This window comes from Leucoraja erinacea, chromosome 9 (genome assembly GCF_028641065.1).
Source record: "Leucoraja erinacea ecotype New England chromosome 9, Leri_hhj_1, whole genome shotgun sequence".
NCBI classification, from domain to species: domain Eukaryota; kingdom Metazoa; phylum Chordata; class Chondrichthyes; order Rajiformes; family Rajidae; genus Leucoraja; species Leucoraja erinaceus.
Genome location: NC_073385.1, coordinates 47,649,921 through 47,677,177, shown reverse-complemented (window position 1 = coordinate 47,677,177; position 27,257 = coordinate 47,649,921). Strand labels below are relative to the sequence as shown.

Sequence of the window (27,257 nt, the reverse complement as noted above, 5' to 3'; positions counted from 1 at the left end):
AACACGACTGTGAGTCTGAAGTCATATATGTACCTGAGTGCACGGCGATAACAGGGTTCCTTTCATAAAAAGTGTTAGCGATCCTCGTAGGTTTTTATACCATAGTTTTATGTTTATTATTATTATTATTATTACTGAGACTAACTTTTTACCACAGATTTTTTGTTCAATTAACTTATTTTACATTCCCAAGCTGGAAGGGGAATGTAAAATAAGTTACATGGTGGATTTGACGCCACCCTCAGACATAGTTTTCCATAGGCTGAACTGGATGTTTGAACGCGTGCAATCTAGGAGCAACATATAATTTTCCGATTTTACCACCAATCTTGAAGACAGTTGCATATTTTTTTTTAACTTTGTTTTCAATCTCTCTCTCCAGTTCCGTATTTGATTGTTCCGTATTTTATTTGTTTTTTGTTTTCAATGCACTATAAAGAGTATAGGAATTAAGTGCTGCACTGCAGGCAAAAAAGGTCAATTAAATAGGAAAGTATTATAAAATGTATTCTCCACATTCATACATTAAAATTATAACAACTGCATTTTATTACTTGTTAGTATTTAAGTTTGTTGGTCGTAAATATTACGAGTGCTTTGATTATCCATATTGGATAATTATCTTATAACGCTACTTCCATGAAATGGCTCAGATTCCAAGCATGTTTGTAATATTTGGCCAGTGTTGAAGTCCAGAATATAACCAATGATAATACAGTGATACTTCCAACCAACACTTCACACCCACTCACAGCCTGACCTCACTACTTCACACGCAATCATCCACACCCTCTGTGCTGCCCAACATAACTTATCCAATATCAACAATAAAAATAGAGGAGGTGGAGAGGCTTTTCAGAGGACAAAAGAGATGGAAATCTCCAGGACCTGACAGTTTCCCCCTTTACTCTTAAGCTCTGTTCCAAACAGCTGGCACTGGTCTATACAGACATTTTTAACCAGTCCCTGCAAACATGTACTGTCCCTTCCTGCTTCAAAGTCTCCACTATTGTCCCTGTACCCAAAAAGGCAAGGATTACTTGTCTTAATGACTACAGGCCTGTCGCGCTGACCTCTGTAGTCATGAAGACACTCGAAAGGCTTGTGCTGGCCAAGCTGAAAAATATCTCAAACTCCCTGCTGGTCCGTCTGCAGTTTGCACATCGGACCAATAGATCTGTGAACCTGGGCGTGCACTTCATTCTGCAGCACCTAGACTGCCAGGGGACCTATGCGAGGATCCTGTTTGTTGATTTTAGCTCTGCATTCAACACCATTGTGCCACTCCAAACTTTCCAAGTTGACTGGACCTGAACCCCTCTGTCAGTGAATCACCAACTTCCTGACAGACAGGAAGCAGCATGTGAGGCTGGGAAAGCACATCTCGGACCCACAAACCCTCAGCATAGGAGCACGGCAAGGCTGCGTACTCTCTCTTCTCCTCTACTCTCTCTACACCAACGACTGCACCTCCACAGACACCTCTGTCAAGCTTCTCAAGTTTGCGGACGACACAACCCTGATTGGACTGATCTAGGATGGGGAGGAATCTGCCTACAGACAGGAAGTGTCACAGCTGGCGTCCTGGTGCCGTAGCAACAACCTAGAGCTCAATGCTCTTAAGACAGTGGAATTGATTGTAGACTGTAGGAGAGCTCCCCCTCCCCTCACCCCACTCACCATCAACAACACCACAGTCACATCTGTGGAGTATTTTAAGTTCCTGGGAACCATCATCTGCAAGGACCTTAAGTGGGGGCTACCATCGACTCCACAGTCAAAAAGGCCCAACAGAGGATGTACTTCCTACGGCAGCTGTGGAAGCACAATCTGCCACAGGCAATGATGGTCCAATTCTACACGGCCATCGTAGAGTCTGTTCTCACCTTCTCCATCATGGTCTGGTTTGGCTCAGCCACCAAGCACAACACCTGGAGGCTGCAGCGAATTGTCCGATCAGCAGAGAAGATTATTGGCTGCAACCTTCCCTCCATTGATGAACTGTACACTGCAAGGGCCAGGAAGCGAGCGGGCAAGATCACCTCTGACCCCTCTCACCCTGGCCACAAACTCTTTGAATCGCTTCCCTCTGGAAGGCAACTCCGGACTGTCAAAGCTGCCACAGCCTGACATAAAAACAGTTTTTATCCACGAGTAGTTGCTCTACTCAACAGCCAAACATCTGTAGCCTCCCTTTGGTATTTTGGTATTTTGTTAATTCACATGCTTGATCAATGGTGTTTTATCATTAATGTTTTATTATTATTATTATTAATGTTTAGTGTTTTCTGAGTCATTCGTAACTGTCACTGTATGTCATGTTGTTACTTGTGGGCGGAGCACCAAGGCAAATCCCTTGTATGTGAATACTTGGCCAATAAACTTACTTACTTACTTACTTACTCTTGGGGAGACCTCCTATGTCACATACGAAGAATTATGATTCATGCTAATCATAATTCTGAAGGAAATTTAAGTAATGTTTTAATCAGATCCATCTTAGATCTATGTAACATCAGCCACCAAGTTTGATAAATATGAACTGTAAGCAGTACCCAAATTGTTCCCTATAGGAAGCATCTGCATGGTAGAATTGTCACAGATAATGATACTGATGCCTGCCTTTCAAAAGCCTGAGCCACTTTTGAATGTTTTTTTTGTGGAATAATCATGTTACAACTTTCAAGACTCTGATGTTTACAAGGTTCAATGCTTCCATGGCACTTTATTGTCACATGTACCTAGGTACAGTGGAATTCCTTTTTTTGCATACAGTTCAGTAAAAATCATAGGTGTAATCATACACAAGTACAAGAGTGTAAGCTAACAGATTACACTGAGGCCATACACAAGAGTCACCACTCACCACGTTCCCAGTGCCATTCAAGTTCAAACTTGTTAAAAATGTTACAGACTTAACGTGGCCACAAAGGCCCGTTGTCCCAGCAGCGGAACTGGCCCAGAGTGTAGCGGTCGGCCTAGCCAGGCGATGTTGTTATTAATGTTGTTGTTAATGTCCTCCACCGCTCCGAGCTGCTGCCATTCTGCCGGTACTTTTGAATGTCCATGAGACTTGGACCATCCAATCTCACTGTATTTTGAAATTTGGTCGGTTTCATGTGCAAAACCTTCACATTTTCCACAGCAGGACAGGATTGCAAGACTATTATTGAGATGTTACGCTGGGCTGCATTGCAACAATTCTACTGTACTGTCACCCACAACAGAGACAGTGCTCTAATACAGATCTAAAAAAGAGATACAGAATGAATCTGAAGACTTCTAATATTGAGACTAGGATTTGGAAACAATCTCAAAAGTTGGTGTTACATAACGGCAACCTGCGAGATTGCTCATCATTCTTATTTCCTTGTCCATAGATTCCATTAATAATTTTTCATTGATAATACTCAATGGAAGGCCACTAAACAGCTTAAGGTTTGGAAAGCACAAGGTTTGGAAAGCATAAGTGAAATGAAAGTTGAATTACCATAGGAATTTGGAATGGAAAATAAATTATCAGAAAAAGTTTGATTGCTTTGATTATATATATTGTTTTGTCTTAATAGAGCACATATAATCATGGGAATGTATGAAACAGATATGCCAGCAGCAGAGGGAATGAATACTTAGGGTAGTTGACAGGGTGCCACTTAAACAGTTTTTTTTTGTTGTCCCATATGATGTTGAGCTTGTGAATTGCTAGGACCGCAGTCATCCAGGGAACTGTAGAGTGTTGCTTCATGCACTTTGTAGATGGGTTTAAAAAAACATATATATATTTATTCAAATATTAAAATAGTATTTACAACACAATAAAACAAAACAGAACCCACCACCACAGTACAAGACAAAACAAATATACTACTAAACAACTATATTACAATCCTTGTCCAGGATACATTCAACCCCCCTCAGTGTCCAGCGGTTCCGGAAATCCCGCAGGGTGCCCGTGGACAGCACATAGTCCCTCTCTAGTACCTCCCGGACGCTGACATAACCCCGGAAAAGGGGCAGGCAGCTGGCTCGGGTAGAGCCTTCTTCCGCCTGGTGCATTGACTCGCTGATGGTAGTAGCATAATGAATTCTGAAGTGTATAGACACGTCCTATCTGCTCAAGTTCAAACAAATGCCTCAAAACTCATTGACCGGCGGTTCATTCTACAGCAAGACAATGATCCCAAACATACTGCTAAAGCAACAAAGGAGTTTTTCAAAGCTAAAAAATGGTAAATTTCTGAGTGGCCAAGTCAATCACCCGATCTGAACCCAATTGAGCATGCCTTTTATATGCTGAAGAGAAAACGGAAGGGGTCTAATGATACTCTGGTTGATGATGGCCAATATACCAAATGCTTTATTTACAACCTTTCTATCTGTGATGCCACTTTCAGGGAACGATATACCTGCATTCCTAATCCCTGTGCTCTACAAAACTTCCCAAAACTCTACGATTCACTGCAAAGGTCCTGCCCTGGTTGACTTCTCAATATGCGACACCTCGTAATTATCTGCATTAAACTCCCTTAGCCATTCCCCCAGGCCACTTGTCCAGCTGATCAAAAGCCTACTATCATTTTTGATAAACATCTTCAATGTCTACGATACTACCTACTTTAGTATCATCTGCAAACTTACAAATCATGGCCTGCTGAATTTCTCCAGCACTTTATATCTATTTTTGTAAACTGACAACTGCAGTTTTATGTGTCTGCGTTGAACAGGTTGAGAAATCTGTTATCTAGGGATGCATATCTCGAGGAACAAATTAAAGTTTGGTTTAAACCCTTTTTTAAAAGACGGCCATAATATGTTTAGTGTCCAATTGTGCATAATATTTCCCTTTGATGGGTGTGAAAAAGATTTACTGGAATGGTTTCAGAGATGAAGTTGTTCTGATAGACCAGAGAAACTGGTATTGGTTTCCTTGGAACAAGGAGAGTTAAGATGAAGTTTCGAAATCATGTGGGCCTAAACAAATAAATGAAGGGAAATGTTCCATTTAGCTGAAGGATTAAGAATTAAAAACACAGGTCCCAAGTGATTGGCAAAAGAACCAAAAACAGCTTGGAGAAAAATGTCTCCATAACATTGCCTAATGAGGTGATAGAAACAGAAGCAATTGTGGCTTTTAAAATTGAGTTGGCTGAATACCAGGTAAAGGTGTCTGTATAAATAAAGTTGAACTATTCCATCTGTAAATTTTACGAGACAATGTTATTGTTTCATTGCATGAATTCAAGCCGTGTTCCTTTAAATGTGGTAGGTAAAAGTGATACAGCAATCATACAATCTAAAAGTATATATGGGTTGACAGTAAGCAGTATTGTCTGATTGCCTAATTGAAATGTCAGAGATTTTACTTTCAACATCATCAGATGGAGCACTTCCATCTACTCTATAAATATAGAATTCATAGATACTGTATTTGAGACAAATGAGCAAAATATGATTCGAATCTCAATACATTAGAAATCCAAGTAGGATATTGTTAACAATTAATTAAGATGGCAAAAGCCATAGCACAATATCACCAGAAGCAAATGGACACCAAAACATCCATTAACCACTATTACCAGGACTTGAAGGCCTGTGGTTTAGGGAGAGTTTGGGCAGGATAGGATTTTATTCCTTGGATCACAGGAGGCTGAGGGGTGATCTTAGGAAGGTGTTTAAGATCATGAGAGTAATATGTAGGCTGAATGGTGGGTATATATGGAATGATCTGTCAGAGAAAATAGTTGTGGCATGTACTATATTAACATTCAAAAGACATTTGGACAGGTACATGGATAGGAAAGGTTTTAAACATTTTAAAGTCTTTATCAGGGGCGGAAATCACGTTTAAAACATGGGGGGGACACAATGAGGCCTGACATCTAGGACAGGGGTTGGCAACCTACGGTCCACGGACCGGATCCCGCCCGTAACCCGAAATCATCCGGCCCACAGGCGTATTTTTTTTCAATTCGTTTTGCGACCTGGGTGCTACAGCCAGTCCCGGAGCACACAGGTAACATGGGTGCTACAGCCAGTCCTGGAGCACACAGGTGACATGGGTGCTACAGCCAGTCCTGGAGCACACAGGTGACATGGGTGCTACAGCCAGTCCCGGAGCACACAGGCGACATGGGTGCTACAGCCAAACCTGAGGCACGTAGGCGACCTGGGAACTGCAGCTAGTCCCAGGCTGCTAGATTCTAGGAGCTGGTGGCCGCCAACTGGAATCGACCTTGAGGGCTCCGGTTGCTGAGCCTGTGGACTTACCATCACGGAGCTGGCTGGCTGTGGTGGCGTTGCGGCTGCGACTCGACTTCGGAGGCTTCGGTTTTGCTGCCACATGTTTCACAAAACATGGGGGGGATTATCCCTCACCTCTCAAAACATGGGGGGACAGGTCCCCCCCCCCCCCCCCCCCCCCATCCCCCCCCCAGGATTTCCGCCCATGGTTAGAGGGCCAAACGCAGGCAACCGGGACTGGCGTAGATGGGGCATATTTGTCTGCATGGGCAAGTTGGATTGAAGGGCCTGTTTCCGTGCTGTATGACTCTATGGCATTGTACTCCCATTTGGCACTGATTCAGATCAATGAACCTGAATGCGAGCAGCAAACAATTGCGGCCAATACTCAAGCACTCATATCTGCCCTATATATTTTGATGATGTAGCTTGAAACAGATGCATTATTATATATGGCTAGGGATAAAGGTTGAATGGAAAGTGATGGGAGCACTGAAGCAAGATCTTTGAGAAAGAAAAACAAGCAAGATTACTGCTTCAGACATTGGAGCAGAGAAACAGCGTGTATAGTTTAATTCAGTTCAGTCATTGGGTTTCAGTCGGTGGGACAATGATGATCGCAGACAAATGTTGAGGAGTCGGAGTCGTCAAGTTCGTGGAATAGGCTACTGGAGGCCCTAAGCAGCCTGGAGCTTGATTAGATCCTGCACCGCTCCATGTGGCTGAGCCCACGGATTGGGCATGGCTTACAGTGGCACAGAGTGACGGAGCAGCGGTAGTGGACATTGACCCACCGCCTGGCCTGGACGACCCCTGCAACTCTGACCCAGTGCCACCGCCAGGACAACCGACCTTCATTGCCAAGTTAAGACCCTTACATCTATATAATTAAAAGTCTCATCTTGACCACTTCCTGTCTGCGCTGTATATTGATTTTAGAAAAAACTTTTTAGAAAGGTAGACACAAAAAGCTGGAGTAACTCAGCAGGACAGGCAGCATTTCTGGAGAGAAGGAATGGGTAATGTTTCGAGTCCAGATCCTTCCTCGATCATCCCCTTCTAACCTGAGGAAGGGTCTTCACTCGTCATCCATTCCTTCTCTCCAGAGATGTTGCCTGTCCCGCTGAGTTACTCCAGCTTTTTGTGCCTATCTTCGGTTTAAACTAGCATTGCAGTTCCTTCCTATACATAATAAGGGTGGCTGTGAGGTAGGCTGACAAAATATGCAGCAGGTTATAGATCAGCTGCAGAAATGGATGGAGAAATGGCAGTTGGTGTTTAACCCGAGCAAGTGTCAGCTGTTGGACTTTGGAAAGTCAAATTCAAGGGGAAAATATATCATTAATGGCAAGACTTTAAACTGCATTGATGTATAGAGGGATCTTTCGGTCCAAGTCCATAACTCCATGAAAGTAGCCACACAAGTAGTTGGAGTGGTGAAGCATTTTGTATGCTCGCCTTCATTGATTATCAGTGTCAGGAAGTCATGATGCAGCTTTAAGACTTTGGTTAGGTTGCATTTAAAGTATTGTGTGCAGTTCTGGTCGCCCCATTACAGGAAGGATGTAGAGACTTTGGAAATAATGCAGAGGAGATTTCCCAGAATGATTCTTGGATTAGAGGGCATTAGGTACAGGGAGAGGTTGGACAGACTTCTCTAGACACGGATTGTTTCTTCTACACAGGGAGTTTTGTTTAGCGGTACAATGCGTCCCATCGGGTGGCGCCATCGAGTGTGGCAGCCTCACCAGCAGCTGTCCGTCCTTTCACCCTTTTTGTTATTTTTTGTGTGTTTAATAGTTCAAGTTCAAGTTCGTTTATTGTCATGTGTCCATGATAGGACAATGAAACTCTTGCTTTGCTTCAGCACACAGAACATAGTAGGCATTGGCTACAAAACACATGAATAAATAAACTGATAAAGTGCAAAATGACAGATAATGGGTTATTAATGTTCAGAGTTTTGTCCGAGCCAGGTTTAATAGCCTGATGGCTGTGGGGAAGTAGCGATTCCTGAACCTGGTCGTTGCAGTCTTCAGGCTCCTGTACCTTCTACCTGAGTGTGTGGCCAGGGTGGTGTGGGTCTTTGATGATACTGCCAGCCTTTTTGAGGCAGCGACTTCGATAAATCGCCTCGATGGAAGGAAGGTCAGAGCCGATGATGGACTGGGCAGTGTTTACTACTTTTTGTAGTCTCTTCCTCTCCAGGGCGCTCAAGTTGCCGACCCAAGCCACGATGCCTTTTTTATGTGGGGGGTGGGAGAAACCGTTTCCCAGTCACTTACTTGGACGGAGATGCGTCTTTTCTCTGAGTCGCATCATTGCCCCCCCCCACCTCGCGGCCTACCAACTGGATTGGTGTGGCCTTTCCTGCCGGAGACCGGCCAGAGCTTCAGCAGCGGCGCAGCACTGAATTCCATCGTGGAGCGGGACGATGTCTTGACGGGGATTACTTGTGTTGGAGCTCCTGAGTGTTGGGCCTGCTGATTAACGCCGTGGGGCTATGGTTTGCGGAGCTTCCAGCTGCAGGCGGCGCTGACATCGCAGAGTCCTGGGATCTTTTGCCGACGGTCGTCAGTGTTGAATCTGCGCCCAGCTCCACCTGTGGACTCGGAAGCCATGGTCTCTGGTAGGAAGTGGCCGATTTGGAAACTCCAAGCCGCGAGTGTGTTCCGATCCGTTCTGATGCTGGAGCTCCGATCATCCCAGCGAGAGGGCCTGAACATCGGGCCGCCGTAGCGGCGACTGTGGAGGGCTCAAAGGCCCCGACCACAGGTGAACAAAGAGGAAGATGACTGAACTTTATTGCCTTCGCTCACAGTGGGAAACGTTGATTCCGCTGTGTGGGGATGTTCATGTTAAATTCTATCATGTATTTTTATTCGTATGGCTGTATGGTAACTCAAATCTCACTGTACCAATTGGTGCATGTGACAATAAATGTAACTTGAACTTGGCAACAGGTCTTTAAGCCCACTGAGTCTAAGCCGACCATCGATCACCCTTTCAAACTAGTTCTATGTTATCCCACTTCCTCATGCACTCCCTAAAGATTAGGGGAAACTTATAGAGCCAAATTAACCTTCAAACTGCATGTCTTTAGGATGTGGGAGGAAACTGGAGCACCCGAAGGAAGCCCACTTGGTCAACGTGAAACTCCACACAGACAGCACCTAAGATCTGGATCGAACTCCGATCTCTGGTGCTGTGAGACAGCAACTTTACCAGCTGTGCCACTCTATCATTATTTTAAAATATGCAGTGAGTGTGGATGCCTGGAATGCACTGCTGATGGAAGCAGATACGATTTCTGACCTTTTAGAGACTTTTGGATAAGTCAATGGATATGCATGGAATGGAGGGATATGGATTATGTGCAGGCAGGTACGGTTGGTCTGAGCATCATGTTTGCACAGACATTGTGGGCCGAAGGATCTGTTCCTGTGCTTAACAACCCAATGGATAAAACATCTTCAGAATTGATGAAATTATCAATCATGACACAATGAGCAAGAGGTTGGTTCTATATGTTTTATTGTCATTTCATGTTTGTTATAAACAACACGGTTTGATTTGAACAGATTTAAATGCAAAATGGTTAGAAAGATGTACAACAAAAAGCAACCCCTATTGATAAAAACAATATGTAAAAAAAGCAACATCTTCAATTCCGTGTGCAAAAGATTTCATACCGACAGAAACACTAACTCTAGGTAGCATTTCCTGATAAATTACTTAAATAGCGTATCTACAAAATAATGAGATTTGTTTACCTGCTTAAAGTTACAAGTTGCAACAGAAAAACTCAATAATTTATACAAACACTTTCCTTAAAAAAGAGGAATGACATACAATTAGTTTTGGGGGAAAAGAACACCAGCCAGTTTGACAACTGGTTGTTTCTCATGTCTTTCTTTACTGGGGCAATACCTTTTTCTTTTGTAAAAATAAATTTTTGACTATGTACACAGCCTTTTTTATACTACAGTAGGTTCAAGAGACTTTAGATACGTGAGCAAGGTTTTCCGCTGCTTGATCCAAAGGTTCTTATCGATCAAACAACAATGAGGTAATATTTGTACATAGAAGTTTCACCTTTTTCACTTTTTGGAAACCATATAGACCCATGTGTACCACATGGTTGAAGAAAAATAAAGTTCTAGGCTCTAAAAGGGCTACTTTATCATGAGCTGAATAAAGACAACTGCCTCACAAGGCCCAAAAGCCTACAAAAGACAACAATTACAGGCTCGTTCTCGAGTCTCCCACTTTCAGCTTCACCTATGGGCTGCCCTTTTACCTGGGCCGTGGGATAATGTTTAAACAAAGGGAAAAAAATCCTAAACTACCTAGCATTAATATAGAACAATGTTAATAAATAATCACTGTATTTACAATCTTAGAATGCATACAAAGACTATGATAAACTCTCATGGATAGTCTGCGCATTTACTTTTTAAAGTGTCCTTCAATCTTATTTCACCCAGGATAAGAAAATAAATAATTTATGACTTTATCAATATCTACAGGCACAACGATTTGCCCCTTTGGCAAATGTTAAAGAGAAGAGCAGTCTCTCAACTGTCTACTTGCGCCTTTTTTTTTTTTTAAACCATAGTATTTGAAGCAGAAGCTCCCTCCATGGTGGCCAGTATCAGCATCGAAGAGAACGCTCACAGACTGCTCTTCTAAATCAACTTGCCATCAGACTAGCTTCACTGAGGGCAAAACGTTGCAGGATGACAGCAATCTTATCCTAAAGGAGCCAGAGTTATGTTTGATCTTCCATACTTCTTCCTGGCAACAAGACCTGAAGATACATTTTCCAGCCTGGTCAGCACGTATCTGGAGAGCTGGCCTGTGTTGATCTGATTCGGGGTGGGATGGGGTCAATGGAATTAGATTCTCATGTTGCGTGTAATCATCTAGCTAATTCTGGAAGTATTTACACTAAATACATTTAGTAAAAGGAACAAATAAAGGTCCAATACAAAAAAAGGTAATAGTTCCTCCATGGTTTCTTCCAGATGAATTTCACATAAAGAAAAAACTACAATGGTTCTCCCACCCCTTTTGTAAATCCTTCTTTATTTTCATTTAAACCTCAGTTATCCTTTCACCATAAAACAGCCCTCATTTCTTTCTTTAATATTAGTCCTCAGCAGAGATACTCATGAGCAGCATGCAATCTCCTTCCAGGGGACCTCCAGCTATGAGATGTAGTAGGACTGATATGGTTAATGACGTGTCGAGTTAAACTTTTCACAGATGCAAGAGGTTTTTGTTTCCATGTAATTGCAATTTGAAATGGTCAAAAATGGAAAAACAGTTAAGTAGAGTCAGTCGTGATCTGGGGAATGATTTTCTTGCAGAAATTCTTGTATTTGATGTTGATAACGTCCAATGAGTTGTATCGGCTAATGCAGGTCATGTGCTTTCCATGAATAAAACAAGGAAGAAGGAGACAATGGCCCCAGGATTTGTTCCAAGAAAATAGATAGGTGTAACACCAACTTTTTAAACATTTCCACATCAAGGAATGTTAACATTAGGAATCTGTGGAGGAAAAAATGCAAAGTCAGTCAAAATTTAAACCAGAAGGAGCTTGTTTTTTAAATCCAAGACAATTACATATGCATTGTTCCTTAGTTTTTGCACAATTTTGCCAATATGACCCATTCATAAAAGTAGGATTTAAGTTTTTACTCGCACCTTTTGTTAGTTAACTTTAACCATGTGGTGTTAACAAGGAACAAGCATATTTGTACATATGTACAGAACCTTAAGCTTTAGTTAACAAACATGGCCGTTCTGTTTTTCCATTGATACAGTTATAAATCTTACCTCTGCACTCATATTTAAGATCAGAGAAGTAAACCATTTCTTGAGAAAACACAAAGAGTCCCAATCGTCCTCCAGCGAAGGTCTTGTCATAGATTGCTCCAGAGTCTGCCATGATTTTCTTCCCCTCATACATTACAACTCTGTAATATGAACAAAAACATATTCATTAATCTGGTACAGGAAAACTTATTGCAGGGTTTACCACTGTCCAAACTAATTCAATCCTTAATTTGTGTTGAAAGGAACTGCAGATGCTGGGTTATACTGAAGATAGACACAAAGTGCTGGAGTAATCAGCGGATCAGGCAGTATCTTTGGAGAAAAAGGATGAGTGATGTTTCGGGTCAGATTGAAGAAGGATCCCGACCCAGAACATCATCCATCCTTTTTCTCCAGAGATGCAGGCTGACCTGCTGAGTTACTTCAGCACTTTGTGTCTATTAATCCTTAATTTATTCTTGTGACTCAACTTCACGTTAACCAGTTATTTACATCGAACAGCAGAGCACAGGAACATACACTTCAGCCCACGGTATCTATGCCAATCATGATGCCAGGTTAAACTCATTTCCTCTGCCATCATGTGATTCATACACCTTTTGTACATCAATGTGCTTATTTAAAGCAACATGATCAATAGTACAGTAGGATGTGAAAATATCAGTTGTGAAGTAATTACCTGATGAATCCTGTCTTTGGTCTGTGGGTTAGTTGCCATCTGTAAGCTGCCTTGTCCTTCCAGCCAATGTTATTGGGATCATGCCACAAAGTTTGAACCTAAGGAAGAAAAAAAGCAAATGCATTATTTAATTGCTTCCTAATAGCATCACAATTCAGCCAGTGTAAGAGGAATTTTATATGCCAAGGGTAATTGCAACTTTTAAACAAAGCATAGATGGTTTCTACTTGCAAATTTAAATATATTTTAATTTAATGCTGCTTAAATCAAGAACATTACTGAAGTTATCCAAGTGGCAGGGGTGTTATACTTGGGAAACAGACTTTGAAACTAAGGTACCCAATCCTTCTCATCTTTGGAGTTTCCATTGAGAGTTGATGAAGACTAATTGCTATAATTAGTCAATAATTCAGCCATTAACACCATCATCTCCAGAATGGGAGAGAGCAAACTAGATTGCCATTCCTTGCCATTCTTTGTTTTCCCAATAAATCAGGGCAGATTTAAATGAATGGAAAACAGGCTTGAAGGGCTGAAGGGCACCTTCCTATTCCCAACAGAACTGAAGAAATATATTTCTGAATTTTATAATTACTGCTCTAATCCTTGACAAGGAAAGTAAGAATGAAAGATTTCAGATTCAAAAACTCTTGGAAGGATAATTGGTATAGTTTTAGTGCCGAGATGCAGCGTGGATACAGGCCCTTCAGCCCACTGTGTCCACACCGACCAGCGATCACCCTTCCACAAGTTCTATCCTACACACCGAGAACAATTTACTGAAGCCAATTAACCAGCACGTCTTTGGAATGTGGGAGGAAACCAGAACACCCGGAGAAAACCCACGCAGTCTCAGGGAAAACGTACAAACTCTGTACAGACAGCATTCATAGTCAGGATAGAACCCCGGTCTCTGACGCTATAAGGCAGCGACTCCACCACTACCACACCACCCTAATTTTTTGCAGTAGCCTCACAAAAAATTGTACCCGTGATGGGAGACATAAATAACATTTTGTTTCCAAAATATTTGAGTCATAATAATTGGTAGCTGTATCCAAAGTTCTTGTACCTGTCCTGCTGTATTGCCAGTGTGCCAGAGTGCATTACGCAAGTGCTCTCCTGGGCCAGTTGTAGAGTTCACCACTTTGATGGAGAGTCCGGCGTAGCCCTGAGCTTTGGTTGGTGAATCGAGCCAGTATGTCTGTGTGATTTGTTTCCACATTACCACATAGAAGCGGCTACTGGACTGGTATCCAAAAACAAACCCAGCGTAGTCATCATCCCGCTCAGTATTGATGAAGAAAGTGCCACTGAAGTCGACAGCATTGAATTCATCATATCCTGGTTAAAAAAAAAAAATGTCCTTTAAGTAAAATATTTCTCTAATTATTCTCTCCAATTTGAATGTTATAAGTTGTATGTATGAAAAGATAGACACAAAGTGCTGCAGTAACTCAGCAGCTCAGGCAGCATGTCTGGAGATTTTTTGATCTGAATGTCCCAGAGGGGGAACATGTGGTGGTATGCTCGTGAGGTACCAAAGGCCCTCCTAAACCATATTCAAGCACAATCAAATAGAACAAGTTGACCTACAACTTTAGGCTGTGTACGCCCTACGCAAAAAGAAGAAGATGAAGACCATATTCAAGCACAACTCAAAATAGCAGAGCTGTCTGGCCAACTGGACAAGAAAGAAAGGTTGTCTTAAAAATGCAAATAAATGCCTTCGGCCAATCTAAAGTCTGAGATTAACTGAGCGGAGCAGATGTCATGTGAGCTGTACCCTATCCATTGTCCGAGGTAGCTGGTGACTTCAGACAGCCCATAGAAAAAAAATACCTTCGGCCTGCTACTGATAATTCCTCAGAGGCTTCTGTCCTTTCTCCTTTAACCCAACTCGGAGGAGGCGAGAATTCGAGTGTGCTTATTGCCATCCCTATACATGTTTAGTTTAGTTTAATTTAGAGATACAGTGCGGAAACAGCCCCTTCAGCCCACCTGAGCTGACCAGCAATCCCCGCACACTAACACTATCCTACAGTCACTAAGGACATTTAACAATTTTTTACCAAGCCAAGTTCCCTACAACAGCTGTGTCTTTGGAGTGTTCAAGGAAACCGGAGCTCCCAGAGCAAGCCCACGCAGGTCACGGGGAGAACGTACAACTCTGTACAGACAGCACCCAGTTCACTGGTGCTATAAGCTAGCAACTCTACCGCTGCGCCACCATGCCGCCCCTACCTCAATGTAATCTGTGTTTTGCTAAAATATTTTAAATAAAACCCAGAGCTGCATTTGGCTCGAGTGCCTTTGGCATGAAGAATCCCTGTTTTCCCACCCACTCTGGCAACATAGTTAATTTGATGCTGTTTGGCTCAGCTCAACACTCACCAACAGCAATGCCAGGATCGCAGTTAACAGTCTGCACCAACTCTTTGCCTTGATGTCGGACCACCCAATTGGGGTCAGTTTGGGACGTTCCCTTTGGATCCAGCGGTACCATTTGGAATTTGCGGAAGTCAGTCTCCGTGATGTCAACGTTTTCAGGACAGACGTCATAGATATCCGGGATATTGTCTCCATCAAAATCATCCTTACAAGCATCACCTCGACCATCACCTGAATAAAAGAAGTAATATCTTTCGTAAAAGTATCCATTGAAAAGTATTTCCCCCATTAGTTTCCATTATTTATTTCTCTCTCACCCAGTTTAAAATGAATGAAGCAAATAAGCATTGTATCAACGTGTAATGTTTACTCTTACCATCAGAATCAGTTTGGTTGGGATTAAATTTCAATCTGCAGTTATCCCGGTCATCAGGAATACCATCATTATCATCATCGAAATCGCAGGCATCACCCTTGCCGTCCTTATCGTGGTCGGCCTGGTTGGCATTGGGAATGTAGGGACAGTTGTCCAGATTGTTCTGGTGACCATCCTCATCGATATCCTGATTGTTGTCACATTTGTCACCCACAAGGTCAGAGTCGGAATCAGCCTGGAATTGGGTAACAGATCCATATTAGTCCACATTGGAGAGCTCTGGTCATTGAATAAACATTTTGTATAACTAAATATAGGCATCACCAAAAATATCACTGATGATGAAACAGTCCTTGCACAAGCACAACCCAAATGTATATTTGCAATGCAAAACAGGATGAGAGACATACAGCAGGGAAACAGTCCCTTTGGCCCAACTTCCCCATGCTGACCAAGATACCCCGACTATATTAAGCCTGTCTGCCTAAATTTGGCCCATATCCCTTTTATAATTTAAGATATTTGTGCTTTACTTAAAGCAGTAAACAACATTAGAGCAATTTTGAAAGAATATTTTATCAAAATATTCTACTATTACAGTAGTGCATTCATTGGTGTGCATTATTTAAAAAAACTTACTTGATCTGGATTGTGTTCCAGTGGGCAGTTGTCACACTGATCACCAACACCATCTAAATCTGTATCCCGCTGGTCAACATTATATACATATGGACAGTTGTCCTTCCCATTTAAAATGCCTGGAAAGTAAAAAATATTGTAGTATTAGGATAAATGTTTTATCACTTGGTTTATGCTATTATAAACCAAACTTCAATTGAGATTGTCTTCCTTACAACAGATAAGATTACGAGGAAGTGACTTAATGAAACTAGTTTGCTTCTCTGGGGGAAAGCAAACACTAAGAAGACATTCTGAGCCATTTCAAAATTTCTCATTCGTTTTAGGTTGCACGAATAAGGATAAAGAGTCATAATTTACAGAAAGGTTGATAACCACTACACAAGGTAATTGGCAAACACAACAATGAGATGGAAAGAATTGTATTGTGATCTTGTGTGCACTGTTTAATAGCTTGGTGGATGTAAATTCAATGATTACTTAGGAAATGGAATTGGAAAAATGCTTGAGAAAAAAACAGGCAAGAGTGGTGCTGGAAAAGTGGAAGAATGGAACCAACTAGATGGTTGTATTGAACAGCCAGTGTATACAGGCTGGGCTATATGATCTCCTTGGTGATTAATTACTAATGTTAAGGCATTACTGTGGTCTTCAACTTGCAGGTCAAGCATTCTTACCATCTCCATCAATATCAATGGCACAGGCATCTCCTTCCCCATTTCCATCAGTATCTGTCTGGTCAGGGTTATGGTCGTACGGGCAGTTGTCACAGCGGTCTCCAACATTATCCCGATCATAATCATATTGGCGAGGGTTAAACAAGAATGGGCAGTTGTCCTGAAAAGCAGTTTCATGAGCAGGTTGAAATATACATTTTAAACAAAAGGAAAGCCCAATGCCCACTCAAATACAAAATACTTCAATTCAATTTGGAAAAGTGTTCTTCCAAACACTCCATTATTGAAATGAAATCCAGCGAGGCATTTTTTGGACACACAGGTGTCACATTGCCTAAATAGCTAGTGTTTGCTTGTGAAGTTGTTACTGTCTCACAGAATCTGCCTGTGCGTATGTGGTTATGAAAACACAAAAGCCTATTGAGTCAGAGGAAAACCACCCTTTTAAATGACATTGCACTTTGCAAATGGGTTTGGCAGGTACCCGAGATGAGGCCCAGACAGTTTTGTCAACTCTGTGTTATGTGTTCAAAATACAGAGCTCCCTGTGAATCTTGTTTTCATTCTGCGCATTATTCCCCTCCCCCCCCCCCCCCCCCCCCCCCACCCCTCGGAATTAATGTCATAGGGCAAAGTGTGTTTTTCTTTAGTATTGTCTGTCCTCACAGAATGGCGTGGTGTAGAATATCTTTCATTCAAAACTTACATTCTCATCTGGAATGCCATCATTATCATCGTCCTTATCGCAGGCATCTCCAACTCCATCTTTATCGTGGTCTTCTTGTCCAGAGTTGGGGAGGAATGGGCAGTTATCCTACAAATCAAGAAGTGTGGCATTTCAGATGTGCAAAATAACAAAATATCTGTCAATTTAATTTCAGAAAGATGCTGCGAGGGGAATTAATGTTTTCAGATTGATTCCTTTTAAAAAAAACAGCTGCCTAACAAGAATGTTATGGGTTTGAACATCCAAGCAGAACAGACAATTATAACTAATTCTAATTGACAGACTGACAGAAGTTTTATATATGAACCACACCCTGTCCTTTTCATGTCATTACACAGATTCATTACATCATTAACTGGCGAGATAATTTCATAATTTTCATTCCTCAAATTTGTGTTACTTCAATATGCTTTCTGCTCCAAGTATAAAGTCTACGTTTTAGTTTAGTTTATTGTCATGTGAACCAAGGTACGGTGTAAACTTTAGTTTAGAGATGCAGCGCAGAAACAGGCCCTTCAGCCCACTGAGTCCATGCTGCCCAGCAATCCCCGTACACAAACACTATCCTGCACACTAGGGACAATTTACAACTTTACCAAATCCAATTCACCTACAAACCTGTATGTCTTTGGAATGTGTGAGGAAACCGGAGTACCCGGAGAAAACCCACGCGGGGAAAAACGTACAAACTCCGTACAGATAGCACCCGTAGTCGGGATCGAACCCAGGTCTCTAGCGCTGTAAGGCAACAACTCTACCACTATGCCACCCTGCCATCCCAAAGCTGTTTTGTAGCGTACTATCCAGTTAGCGAAAAAACTATACATGATTACATTCAAGCCATCCACAGTGTACAACAGGATAAAGGGAATAACGTTTAGTGCAAGATAAAGTCTAGGCTATACACTATGTTACATGACATATGGACTGAAGCACAATGTCAGATCTAAGGAGACAGGTTAATGAGTTTACCTTTTTGCAGTGGTAAGTTGCATTGGCAACACAAGTGAGATCTTTATTTGGCCAGCCATCCAGATCAGTATCTTCTCCACAGATAATGCCGTTGCCAGCAAAACCAGGCCTACATTCACAGCGGAACATCTGCTCACTGAAGACACCCAGGTAAATACACTTGGCATGTTTATTGCAGTTGTTTGTCTTGTCTTTGCAGGGGTTTCGTGGCTCACAGACCTTTGTACATAAAAAACACATATTGTCTGATCACTTGCTGCTCACGTAAATCACACCTTTCCTTTGCAATACTTCATGTTGTAGGAGCAGGATTAGGCCATTCTGCCCAACAAGTCTACTCTGCCGTTCAATCATGGCTGACCTAGCTTTCTTTCTCAACCCCATTCTTCTGCCTTCTCCCTATAACCCCTGACACCCATACCTCACCCATTCCTTCTCTCCAGAGATGCTGCCTGACCCGCTGAGTTACTCCAGCATTTTGCATCTCTAATCAAGAACCTGTCAATCCTCAGCTTAAAAATATCCATTGGCCTCCACAGCCTTCTGCGGCAATGAATTCCACAGATTCACCATCGTCTGACTAAATACATTCCCTTTCGTCTCCTTTCTAAAGGTATGTCGTTTTATTCTGAGGCTATGGCCTCTGGCCCTAGACTCTCCCACTAGTGGAAACATCCTCTCCCCATCCACTCTATCTAGGCCTTTCACTATTCGGTAAGTTTCAATGAGGACCCTCTTCTTCCTCCTGTAAGTACAGGCCCAGTACCATCAAACGTTCATCATATTTTAACCCAATCATCCCTGGGATCATTCTCGCAAACCTCCTCTGGACCCTCTGCAAAGCCAGCACATTCTTCCTCTGATATGGGGCCCAAATTCTGGTTATATCTTGTCTTACAGATAATTTATATTGTATGGATGCATGGACATTTCTTGAAAACTAAAGAAGTTGCCCTGATTAAACACCATTACATTTTAATTTTAACCTCACCTGCTTGTTATTTGTAGCCTCCTCGATGCCCCTGCCAAATGGTTGATTACCAGTGTACCGTGCGGGGCATTGCAAGCAGTTGTATCCTGGGACTGTGTTTTCACATCTGTGCTCTCCATTGACCTGAAAGCAGGTGTCAGGCACCTCCACACACTGCAAGAGATTTAAAAATTAATATCCCGCTAAGAATTCTGAATGCATAAAATGTACAGGTACGACTGAAATCTAGTAAATACATACTTCATTAATGTCCTTGCAGTGAATACCATCTCCTTTATAACCAGAGGGACATGGTCCACACTTCCAGGAGCCATCAGGGAAGCTGGTACATTTGCTTTGAGCAAAGCATGGATTGGATAGACATCCGTCTGTAATATAGGTGGATTTGCACATGAACCATTGACTCTTTGTTGACAGGTGTGTAAAAATACAGTAAAGACACTTAGTTGGAATAAAGTAAAGACCACTACTTTATTAATGTTTTTGAACTGTGGACCAATTTGCAAGCTTACCAATTGGGCACTCTAGCTTATTGCAAAGCTGTGTTTCTCGAGGTTGACCCACACATTTCTTGCCTCCATGCTTGGGTGCCGGACTGTCACAAAGACGTGTGCGCTTCTGTATTCCTCCTCCACAGGTAATGGTACAGCTGTTCCAAGGTGACCAGACACCCCACCTTCCATCAACTACAGAACAAAAGGAATGTTTGCACGGTTACATGTTTTCAAGATTGTGTTCAACTTCTTGGCACGTACGAGGTTTGATCAATAATGACACAAGTGCAAGGCCGTGCACTCTGAGCAAATACTCACTTGGGCATTGGACCTGTTCACATTTTTCGGTTTCTCTCTTCTTCCCCACACATTCATTGCCGCCCATTTGTGGCATTGGCGAGTTACACAGGCGGATTCGAGTGATCACTCCAATACCACAGCTCACTGAGCAAGAAGACCAAGGTGACCAATAACTCCAACCACCATCTTGCTTGACTGGAACAGAAGAGATAAAATATCAACATCATTGTTAGATCAGTGGGCCGCTCACTATCTCAATTTAGTTATAGAGATATAGTTTAGTTTAGAGATACAGCATGGAAACAGGCCCTTCGGCCCACCGACTCCATGCTGACCATCGATTAGCCTTTCACTAGTTCTATCCTACACACTAGGGGCAATTTGCAGAGGCCGATTAACCTACAAATCTGCACATCTTTGGGATGTGGGAGGGAACTGGAGCACCCCGAGAAAACCCACGTGCAAACTCCACACAGACAGCATCGGAGGCCAGGATCGAACCTAGGTCTCTGGCACTGTGAGGCGGAAATTCTGCCGCTGTGCCACTTGGGCCGCCCTTAGGTTCAGTAGGAAGTGAACTATATTTAAGAATTAAAGCAGCATTCTATAGAAGTACAAGTTAAGATGCGTGTCATTATAGTAATACTTTGATACCCATTTTATAGAGCACTACATTTGGCTATATTGATCATTCTTACTCCATTTCTCTGTGAGACTGTCAGCTGACATTTTGCACAGTAAAACTTGGCCAGAGCATATTCAGTTTGCTTTGTAAAGAAACATTTCCCAAGCTTGCTCAGTTTCGTTAGCCGAGGTCTGTGCTCTGTGCAAGAGGGAAGAAACATAACCATGCACCTGCAAGAGCAAGTGTGTTTATGTCTAACGTTCACCCCTGACATCGTATTGCCTTGACACATTGCAAGCAAGACTGTGGTGGAGAGGAGGGGTGGGAGTTTGGAAAGAAAACTTACATCTCTTGTCACATTCTTCCAAATGGCAACTGCGGGTCTGAACAGAGGTCCCGTGACAGTCGTTGTTAATCCGGTCACAGGACCGGCCTCGCTGCTGTGTTCCAATCCCACAGGTGACGGAACAATGAGTCCATTCAGACCACGGAGACCAGCCAGCCTCGGATTCATTGGGAAATGCTGTCGGAAGTTAAGCATATGTTAAATGCAGTCTCAAAAAATGAAAGGTATATCATCTGGAATATCATCAACCAGTGTATAAACTATAAGTAATAAAGTCTGCTAAATTATTTTCCTGAACCTCTGGCACCTTGTGTTTGGTTTAGAGAAACAGCATGGAAACAGGCCCTTCAGCCCATTGAGTCCGTGCAGACCAACAATCACCCATACATAAAATGCTTTCACTGTACCTCCAGTACCTACAATAAACTAAACTAAACTAATGAACCAAAACAAGACTAAATACTAGTTCTATGTTATCCCAGTTTTGCAATTTACAAAAGCCAATGAACCTACAAACCCACACATCTTTGGAATGTGTGAGGAAACTGGATCACCCAGAGAAAACCCATGCTGTCACAGGGAGAACGTACAAACTCCACACAGACAGCACCTGTAGTCAGGATCGAACCCGGGTCTCTGGGACTGTGAGGCAGCAACTCTACCACTGTGCCTCTGTGCCAGCTACTAACAGCAGCAGAAACATCTTGTTTTTGAATTACATCTAGATTCAATCCACAATATCTGTAGTTCATGGAGAAGCCAAACTTTCACAGTAAATATTAAGTAATTTTCATCATTTCTGAAAAGTTAGGGATTATTCAAATCAGAGTATGATTGATCTGCAGAAATTAGACACTATTTCAAGTGGAACCTTCACTCCAATTATGTTCCCATGTTTCATGTATGCAGCATTTCTGCTGGGGATGTCACTATAGAAATATTCATGGTATTGTTTTATAAATGACTCCCAATTCTATCCAATACAGGTTCTTTATTAGTAAGGGTGTCAAGGGTTATAAAAGCAGGAGAATGGTGTTGAGAGGGAAGGATAGATCAGCCATGATTGAAAGGCGGGGTAGACTCGATGGGCTGAATGGCCTACTATTCCTCCTATGATTTATGAACATATTGCAGCATGGGCAAGTGTACTCATGTACATGTGGCAATAAAGTATCATTAATTAAAGGGTTAAGACCTGAAACGTCACCCATTCCTTCTATCCAGAGATGCTGCCTGTCCCGCTGAGCTACTCCAGCATTTTATGCCTACATTCATTCAAAATGGAATTCAGCTAATGTCGATCACTTTTAATGTTGTCTCCCACCAGCTCTAACCTCCTGTACTCATACCTAACTTATGGTTTCATATAATAACTCAGGTTAATATCACGTACATGGGCATCGGGCACAGCATTCCCCATCTGGGACCACCGCGTCGGAACAGGATACAGTGGGGCAGGAGATCCTTTGGCAAAAAGTGACGGAGGACTGAAAAGAAGAAAAGACATAAGGTTAGCAAGCAACGTCAGGGACAACAAATGTTTGTGAACAAGTGTCTGACTGAGCAAATACAATACCAGCTGGTTAAAATGTGTGTTTTTATTTCCCAAGTGTGCATTACGAGTTGCTTTGGCCTTCAGTTGGAGCGTGCTGGAGACAGAGTGATGTCATGTGACAGAAAGGGAATGCGGGGTGACTACAGGAACTGCATGGAAGTCTTTCTGTATATTGGGCGCCAGCAAGCACACAACTTACTAATGAATGTTTTGGAAATAGTGCGCTTGATGTGTCCATCTGACATACTCTTGGTGATTAACATCATTATTTGGAAGCCTACTGGAACAAAACTGTTAAAGCTGCTTCCATAGAAATGAGAACGTCAACTTCTTTTGGGAGAGCTGGAGTTTTAATTTAGTTCCAAGCTAATATAAAAATGCTGATATTTGGCACTGCCGCCACCCCCCCCCCTCCCCTCCTCAGTCCTCCAGGGAATTGACAGATGGAGTTTCCCTGCACACACTCCAATGCTGCAGAACACAAAGACTAATAAACCATTTCATACTTATAAACAATCCACGTAGCCAACACTATGGGTATTTATTTTTTAAGAACTTCTCATGGTACATTATGGCTGGAGCTGCTTCTCATGAATAGCTGGCTCCTGCTAAACCTGTAGATTTTCATCTGGGAGCATAAGCAGCATGGCTAAGGGCCGCACAGAGCTAAGTGCGGCACGGTGGCGCAGCGGTAAAATTGCTGCCTTACAGCGCCAGAGACCCGGGTTCGATCCTGTCTACCAGTGCTGTCTGTACAAGTTTGTATGTTCTTCCTGTGCCGTGTGGGCTTTCTCCGGATGCTCTGGTTTCCTCCCACACTCCAAAAATATACAGGCTTATAGGCTAATTGGCCGTTGTACTTTGTCCCTAGTGTGTGTAGGATAGCGCTAGTGTACTGGGTGATCGCTGGTCGGTGTGGTCTCGACCTGTTCCCATGCTATATCTCTAAAGTCTAAAGTCATCTCTGAATTACTTAATTTTTCTTCAAGCAATACCATTTTGGTTTAAATGGTTGCTTCAGTCATTTTACTCACAAACATTTTGGGGACTTTCATTTAGAAAATTAAAGGCAGTGACATTGAGACTGGCGTCTGCGATTGCATGCTTTTACCTGGCAGGTGCAGTCAGTGCAGTTGTCCACCTTCCACTGATCCTTGTCCTTGTAGGTCATGCCATTGTGAACACACGCTCCAATAGGTCTGATCCCAATGGTTTTCGCAATCACTTCATTCTCTGCAGTCTGAAGGCGGAGCAAATGGAGTTAATTATAAATACCTGCAGACTTAAAGGGCAACTCCCCTCCCACAAAAAAAACTCCGAATAATTTTACTTTTCTTACCAGTTTTTGGACGTTGTTTACCAACTGCGTGACCATGGTCCGAAGAGCTTGAAGTTCAGTGAACATGTTGGATAGCTCCTCGCAGGAGATGCCGCAGATCGTCTGGAGATCCTTGGGTTTGTGCCCATAAAAGTTGGTCCTGATCGCTGGGCTTTCGGAACCCCCATTTGGTAAAGACACTATTCCGCGTGTGGCTGGAAGAGAAGGTCGAAGGCAATGTCAAATACAATGTCAAATGGCTAAGCCAATTCAATAAGGGTAAAACACGGTGGAAACCAAAGAAAAAAAAAACACTTCAGCAAAGCCAACGCAATGTCTTTTTTTTGTAGGTCTCAACGGAAAACTTGGTGTCGGGTCCATATATCAGATTCACACACTCACACTTCTCACAGGATGAACCTGGACTCCAGCATTTATTAACTACCACAAGCCCAGGCTCGGATTCACTGATGGAATGCACGACTCGTCTCGCAATTGTCCCCCTAGCGTCGTTTCCAGCTTTCTCTCCTCCCTACAACTATCAGTCTCAAGAAGAGTCCCAACCCTCCACAGACGCGGATATACATACTCCAGCACTTTGGGGTTTTGTTCAAGTCTCCAGCATCTGCGGTTTCTTGCGTCTCCAGAATATAGAGTTTGATCAAGCTCCATATACTGGCCTTTGATCTAACAACATGCCCAGAGCTGGCCAGTTTGGGCAATGTACAAGGCGGCTCACGGACTGCAGATCAAAGTGTGGCGGCAACACGGCAAACAATTAGGCGAACGGCGCGCATGGAAGAGGTCGACTGGTCCGTGTCAAATACTTACAACTGTAACAGCCCTTGTTCATCAGTATGGTTTCCGTGGTAGTCCCGAACACAAAACGGACGTTCTGCAGGACTCCCTGTGTCAGAAAGAAGGAACAAACATCGTTGGAGCGAGCAGCTTTAAAACTCACCCTCTGACTGAATGCATGCAAAGCCGACTTGAGAACCCTCACCAACATTATGTGCAGTTAGTTAGCTCTCATCGACGAAGAGAGGACTTTCTTAGTTGACTGAAGTCAACTTTTTCAAGCCGCTTCAGCGCACTGCAAGCAAATGTTCATCCACCTTTCTGCCGTGTTCAATCTATCTACACAACGTGAGCGCCGCTCGTTTCCCACCTCCCTCTCACTGGTCTTTGTCCGCCCCGCTATCCGCCACCCACTGACCGTCCGTCCGTCCGTCCGCAACCAGCTCAGTTGCCACCCCACCTCGTACATACCTGGAAGTTATTCCCGAGACCCTTCCCTCCTTTGGCAAGCCTCAGCTTGTAGCCGCCGTACTTCAGCACTTTGTGGATGGTTTCTTCCAGTTCCACCTGGTTGATCTTATCACAACCCACGTAGAGTGTGGCCACATCCTCCTGAATGAACAGGGTCAGGTTCTTCCAGCGGGCATTGGCGAGGTGGGCATCGGTGATGGACACCATGCTCTGCTTGCCCTCGATGGTGATGGTGAGATCCAGGGTGTTGGCTTTCCCATTGGAAAGGATCTCGAAGATCCGGGTGCCGTCCACGCTGTCGATGGCCACCAAGGTACCGCGCGTCTTCTTCATCTGGCGCAGGGTGGCGAGGAAGATGAATCCCTTCTCATGCTGGATGTGGTCGACCAGGTCCCTGAAGCTGGTGTCCGAGGCCGGCCCGATGATGTCGGCGTTGACGATCCTATAAGCTGGGCTGTTGGACTCAGGACCCCTGACCATGTGCACCCCAACGTGCTTGCGAGTGAGCCCGGTGACATCGAACAGGTCGAACACACCATCCGCTCCCGTGTCTGTGGAGGGAGAAAAGAGTTGGCGGGGCGAGGGAGAGGGAGAGGGAGAAGGGGACAAATTCAATCTTAAATTCTTCAGGTGGGCAGTGGAACCCAGAAAACATAATCGCCCGCTTACCCGTCCCAACCAGTGTAGAAAACGCACCCCAACTCACCCTGAATCTTTTTTGTGGAGCAGACAGCGATCATTAACAACAGGAAGAGTACTTGTGGAAGCTTCATTTTAGTAGAGGGTCCCGCTACCTAGCATAAAAAGAAGGGGTTTGGTTTAGCCGCTTATAGTTTCCAAACAATGAAATCAGGTTTAAACTTTAAACTGGCGTATTATTACAGTTTAACGTTTACTAACCAGTACCCCTGTAATCTCCGGATGGATTGGAAGGTATCACTGTAAAATATTCCGCGGAAAGTAAGAGGTGCCAGTGGCAAATCCGAAATGTAGCGAGTTCCTAGTGCAGAGCGGGTAGGTAGTCTGACTGATCGGGCACTTGAAGCGGTGCTTGCCACTTGAAGCTGAGGATGCTGGAGTTCGCTACTACCGTGGAGCCCGAGTGCGGTTCCCTTAAATACCCTCTCGCATTCCTTGCATACAGCATCTGCCAATCACCAGCAGCCTGGGAGGAAGCGAGCTTGTGTTTGTTCAGTTACCTCACAACAAGAGGGATACAGTTCCAAAGGCAGGCAGACCGCGCCGAGGAAAGCAATTAGGCGGATTCCAGTGGACCCGAGCCAAAATACTCAAATAATATTACCCAAAGATTCGAGCCAGCCTCTGCCCTTGCTCAATTGATCCATATTTTCACCTTAACCCAGACTGTCATCTTCAGCAGCCACGCACGCACACACACACGCACACACACAATCACACAGGTTTAATTTCAATACTAAAATCGTGCTTTAGAATTATTTAAGTCTTCGATCATCGAACTGCGGTTCAATATTGTGAAAAGTTTTAATGTATCAATAAGTTTGTGTGTTTTTCAAGTAAATTATGAATGTGTTGAATAATTCAAAAACTTGGAATTGGCGGTTTCATCCAGCGTGTGTAAGCATCCAGCAGGGGGAAGTGCGGCTCCTGATTTAAAGCTGAGCCCGGGTGCCTGACCCGAGGTGAAGTGAGTCACCTCCGAGTCAGACAGTGCGAGCGTTTCACGCCGAGAGCCCAAACCTACTTCACCAGCCTCGCACTACACGTTGTCTTTGTTCCTACCTGATACATACGTCGAGCAGACAGGACCAAAGATCCTATAGCAAAGCTTTGCT

At 43.3% G+C, this 27,257-nt stretch overlaps 1 protein-coding gene across 1 annotated transcript; it reads right to left on the bottom strand.

Moving 5' to 3' along the window:
* Positions 1-9,757: 9,757 nt before the first annotated feature.
* thbs1b (thrombospondin 1b) lies at positions 9,758-26,559 on the bottom strand. The gene is made up of 22 exons (XM_055640738.1): positions 26,344-26,559; positions 26,150-26,237; positions 25,444-25,994; positions 25,006-25,081; positions 24,196-24,389; positions 23,968-24,096; positions 22,695-22,788; positions 21,302-21,478; positions 20,349-20,525; positions 20,049-20,222; positions 19,777-19,904; positions 19,537-19,689; positions 18,546-18,764; positions 17,553-17,660; positions 16,847-17,006; positions 16,170-16,288; positions 15,531-15,765; positions 15,158-15,385; positions 13,836-14,107; positions 12,764-12,861; positions 12,085-12,224; positions 9,758-11,796 (listed from the first exon to the last, which is right to left on the bottom strand). Exons 2-22 carry the CDS (start codon positions 26,214-26,216, stop codon positions 11,789-11,791), a joined length of 3,507 nt encoding a protein of 1,168 aa, XP_055496713.1. The 5' UTR covers positions 26,217-26,237; positions 26,344-26,559; the 3' UTR covers positions 9,758-11,788.
* Between the last annotated feature and the right edge of the window lie 698 nt (positions 26,560-27,257).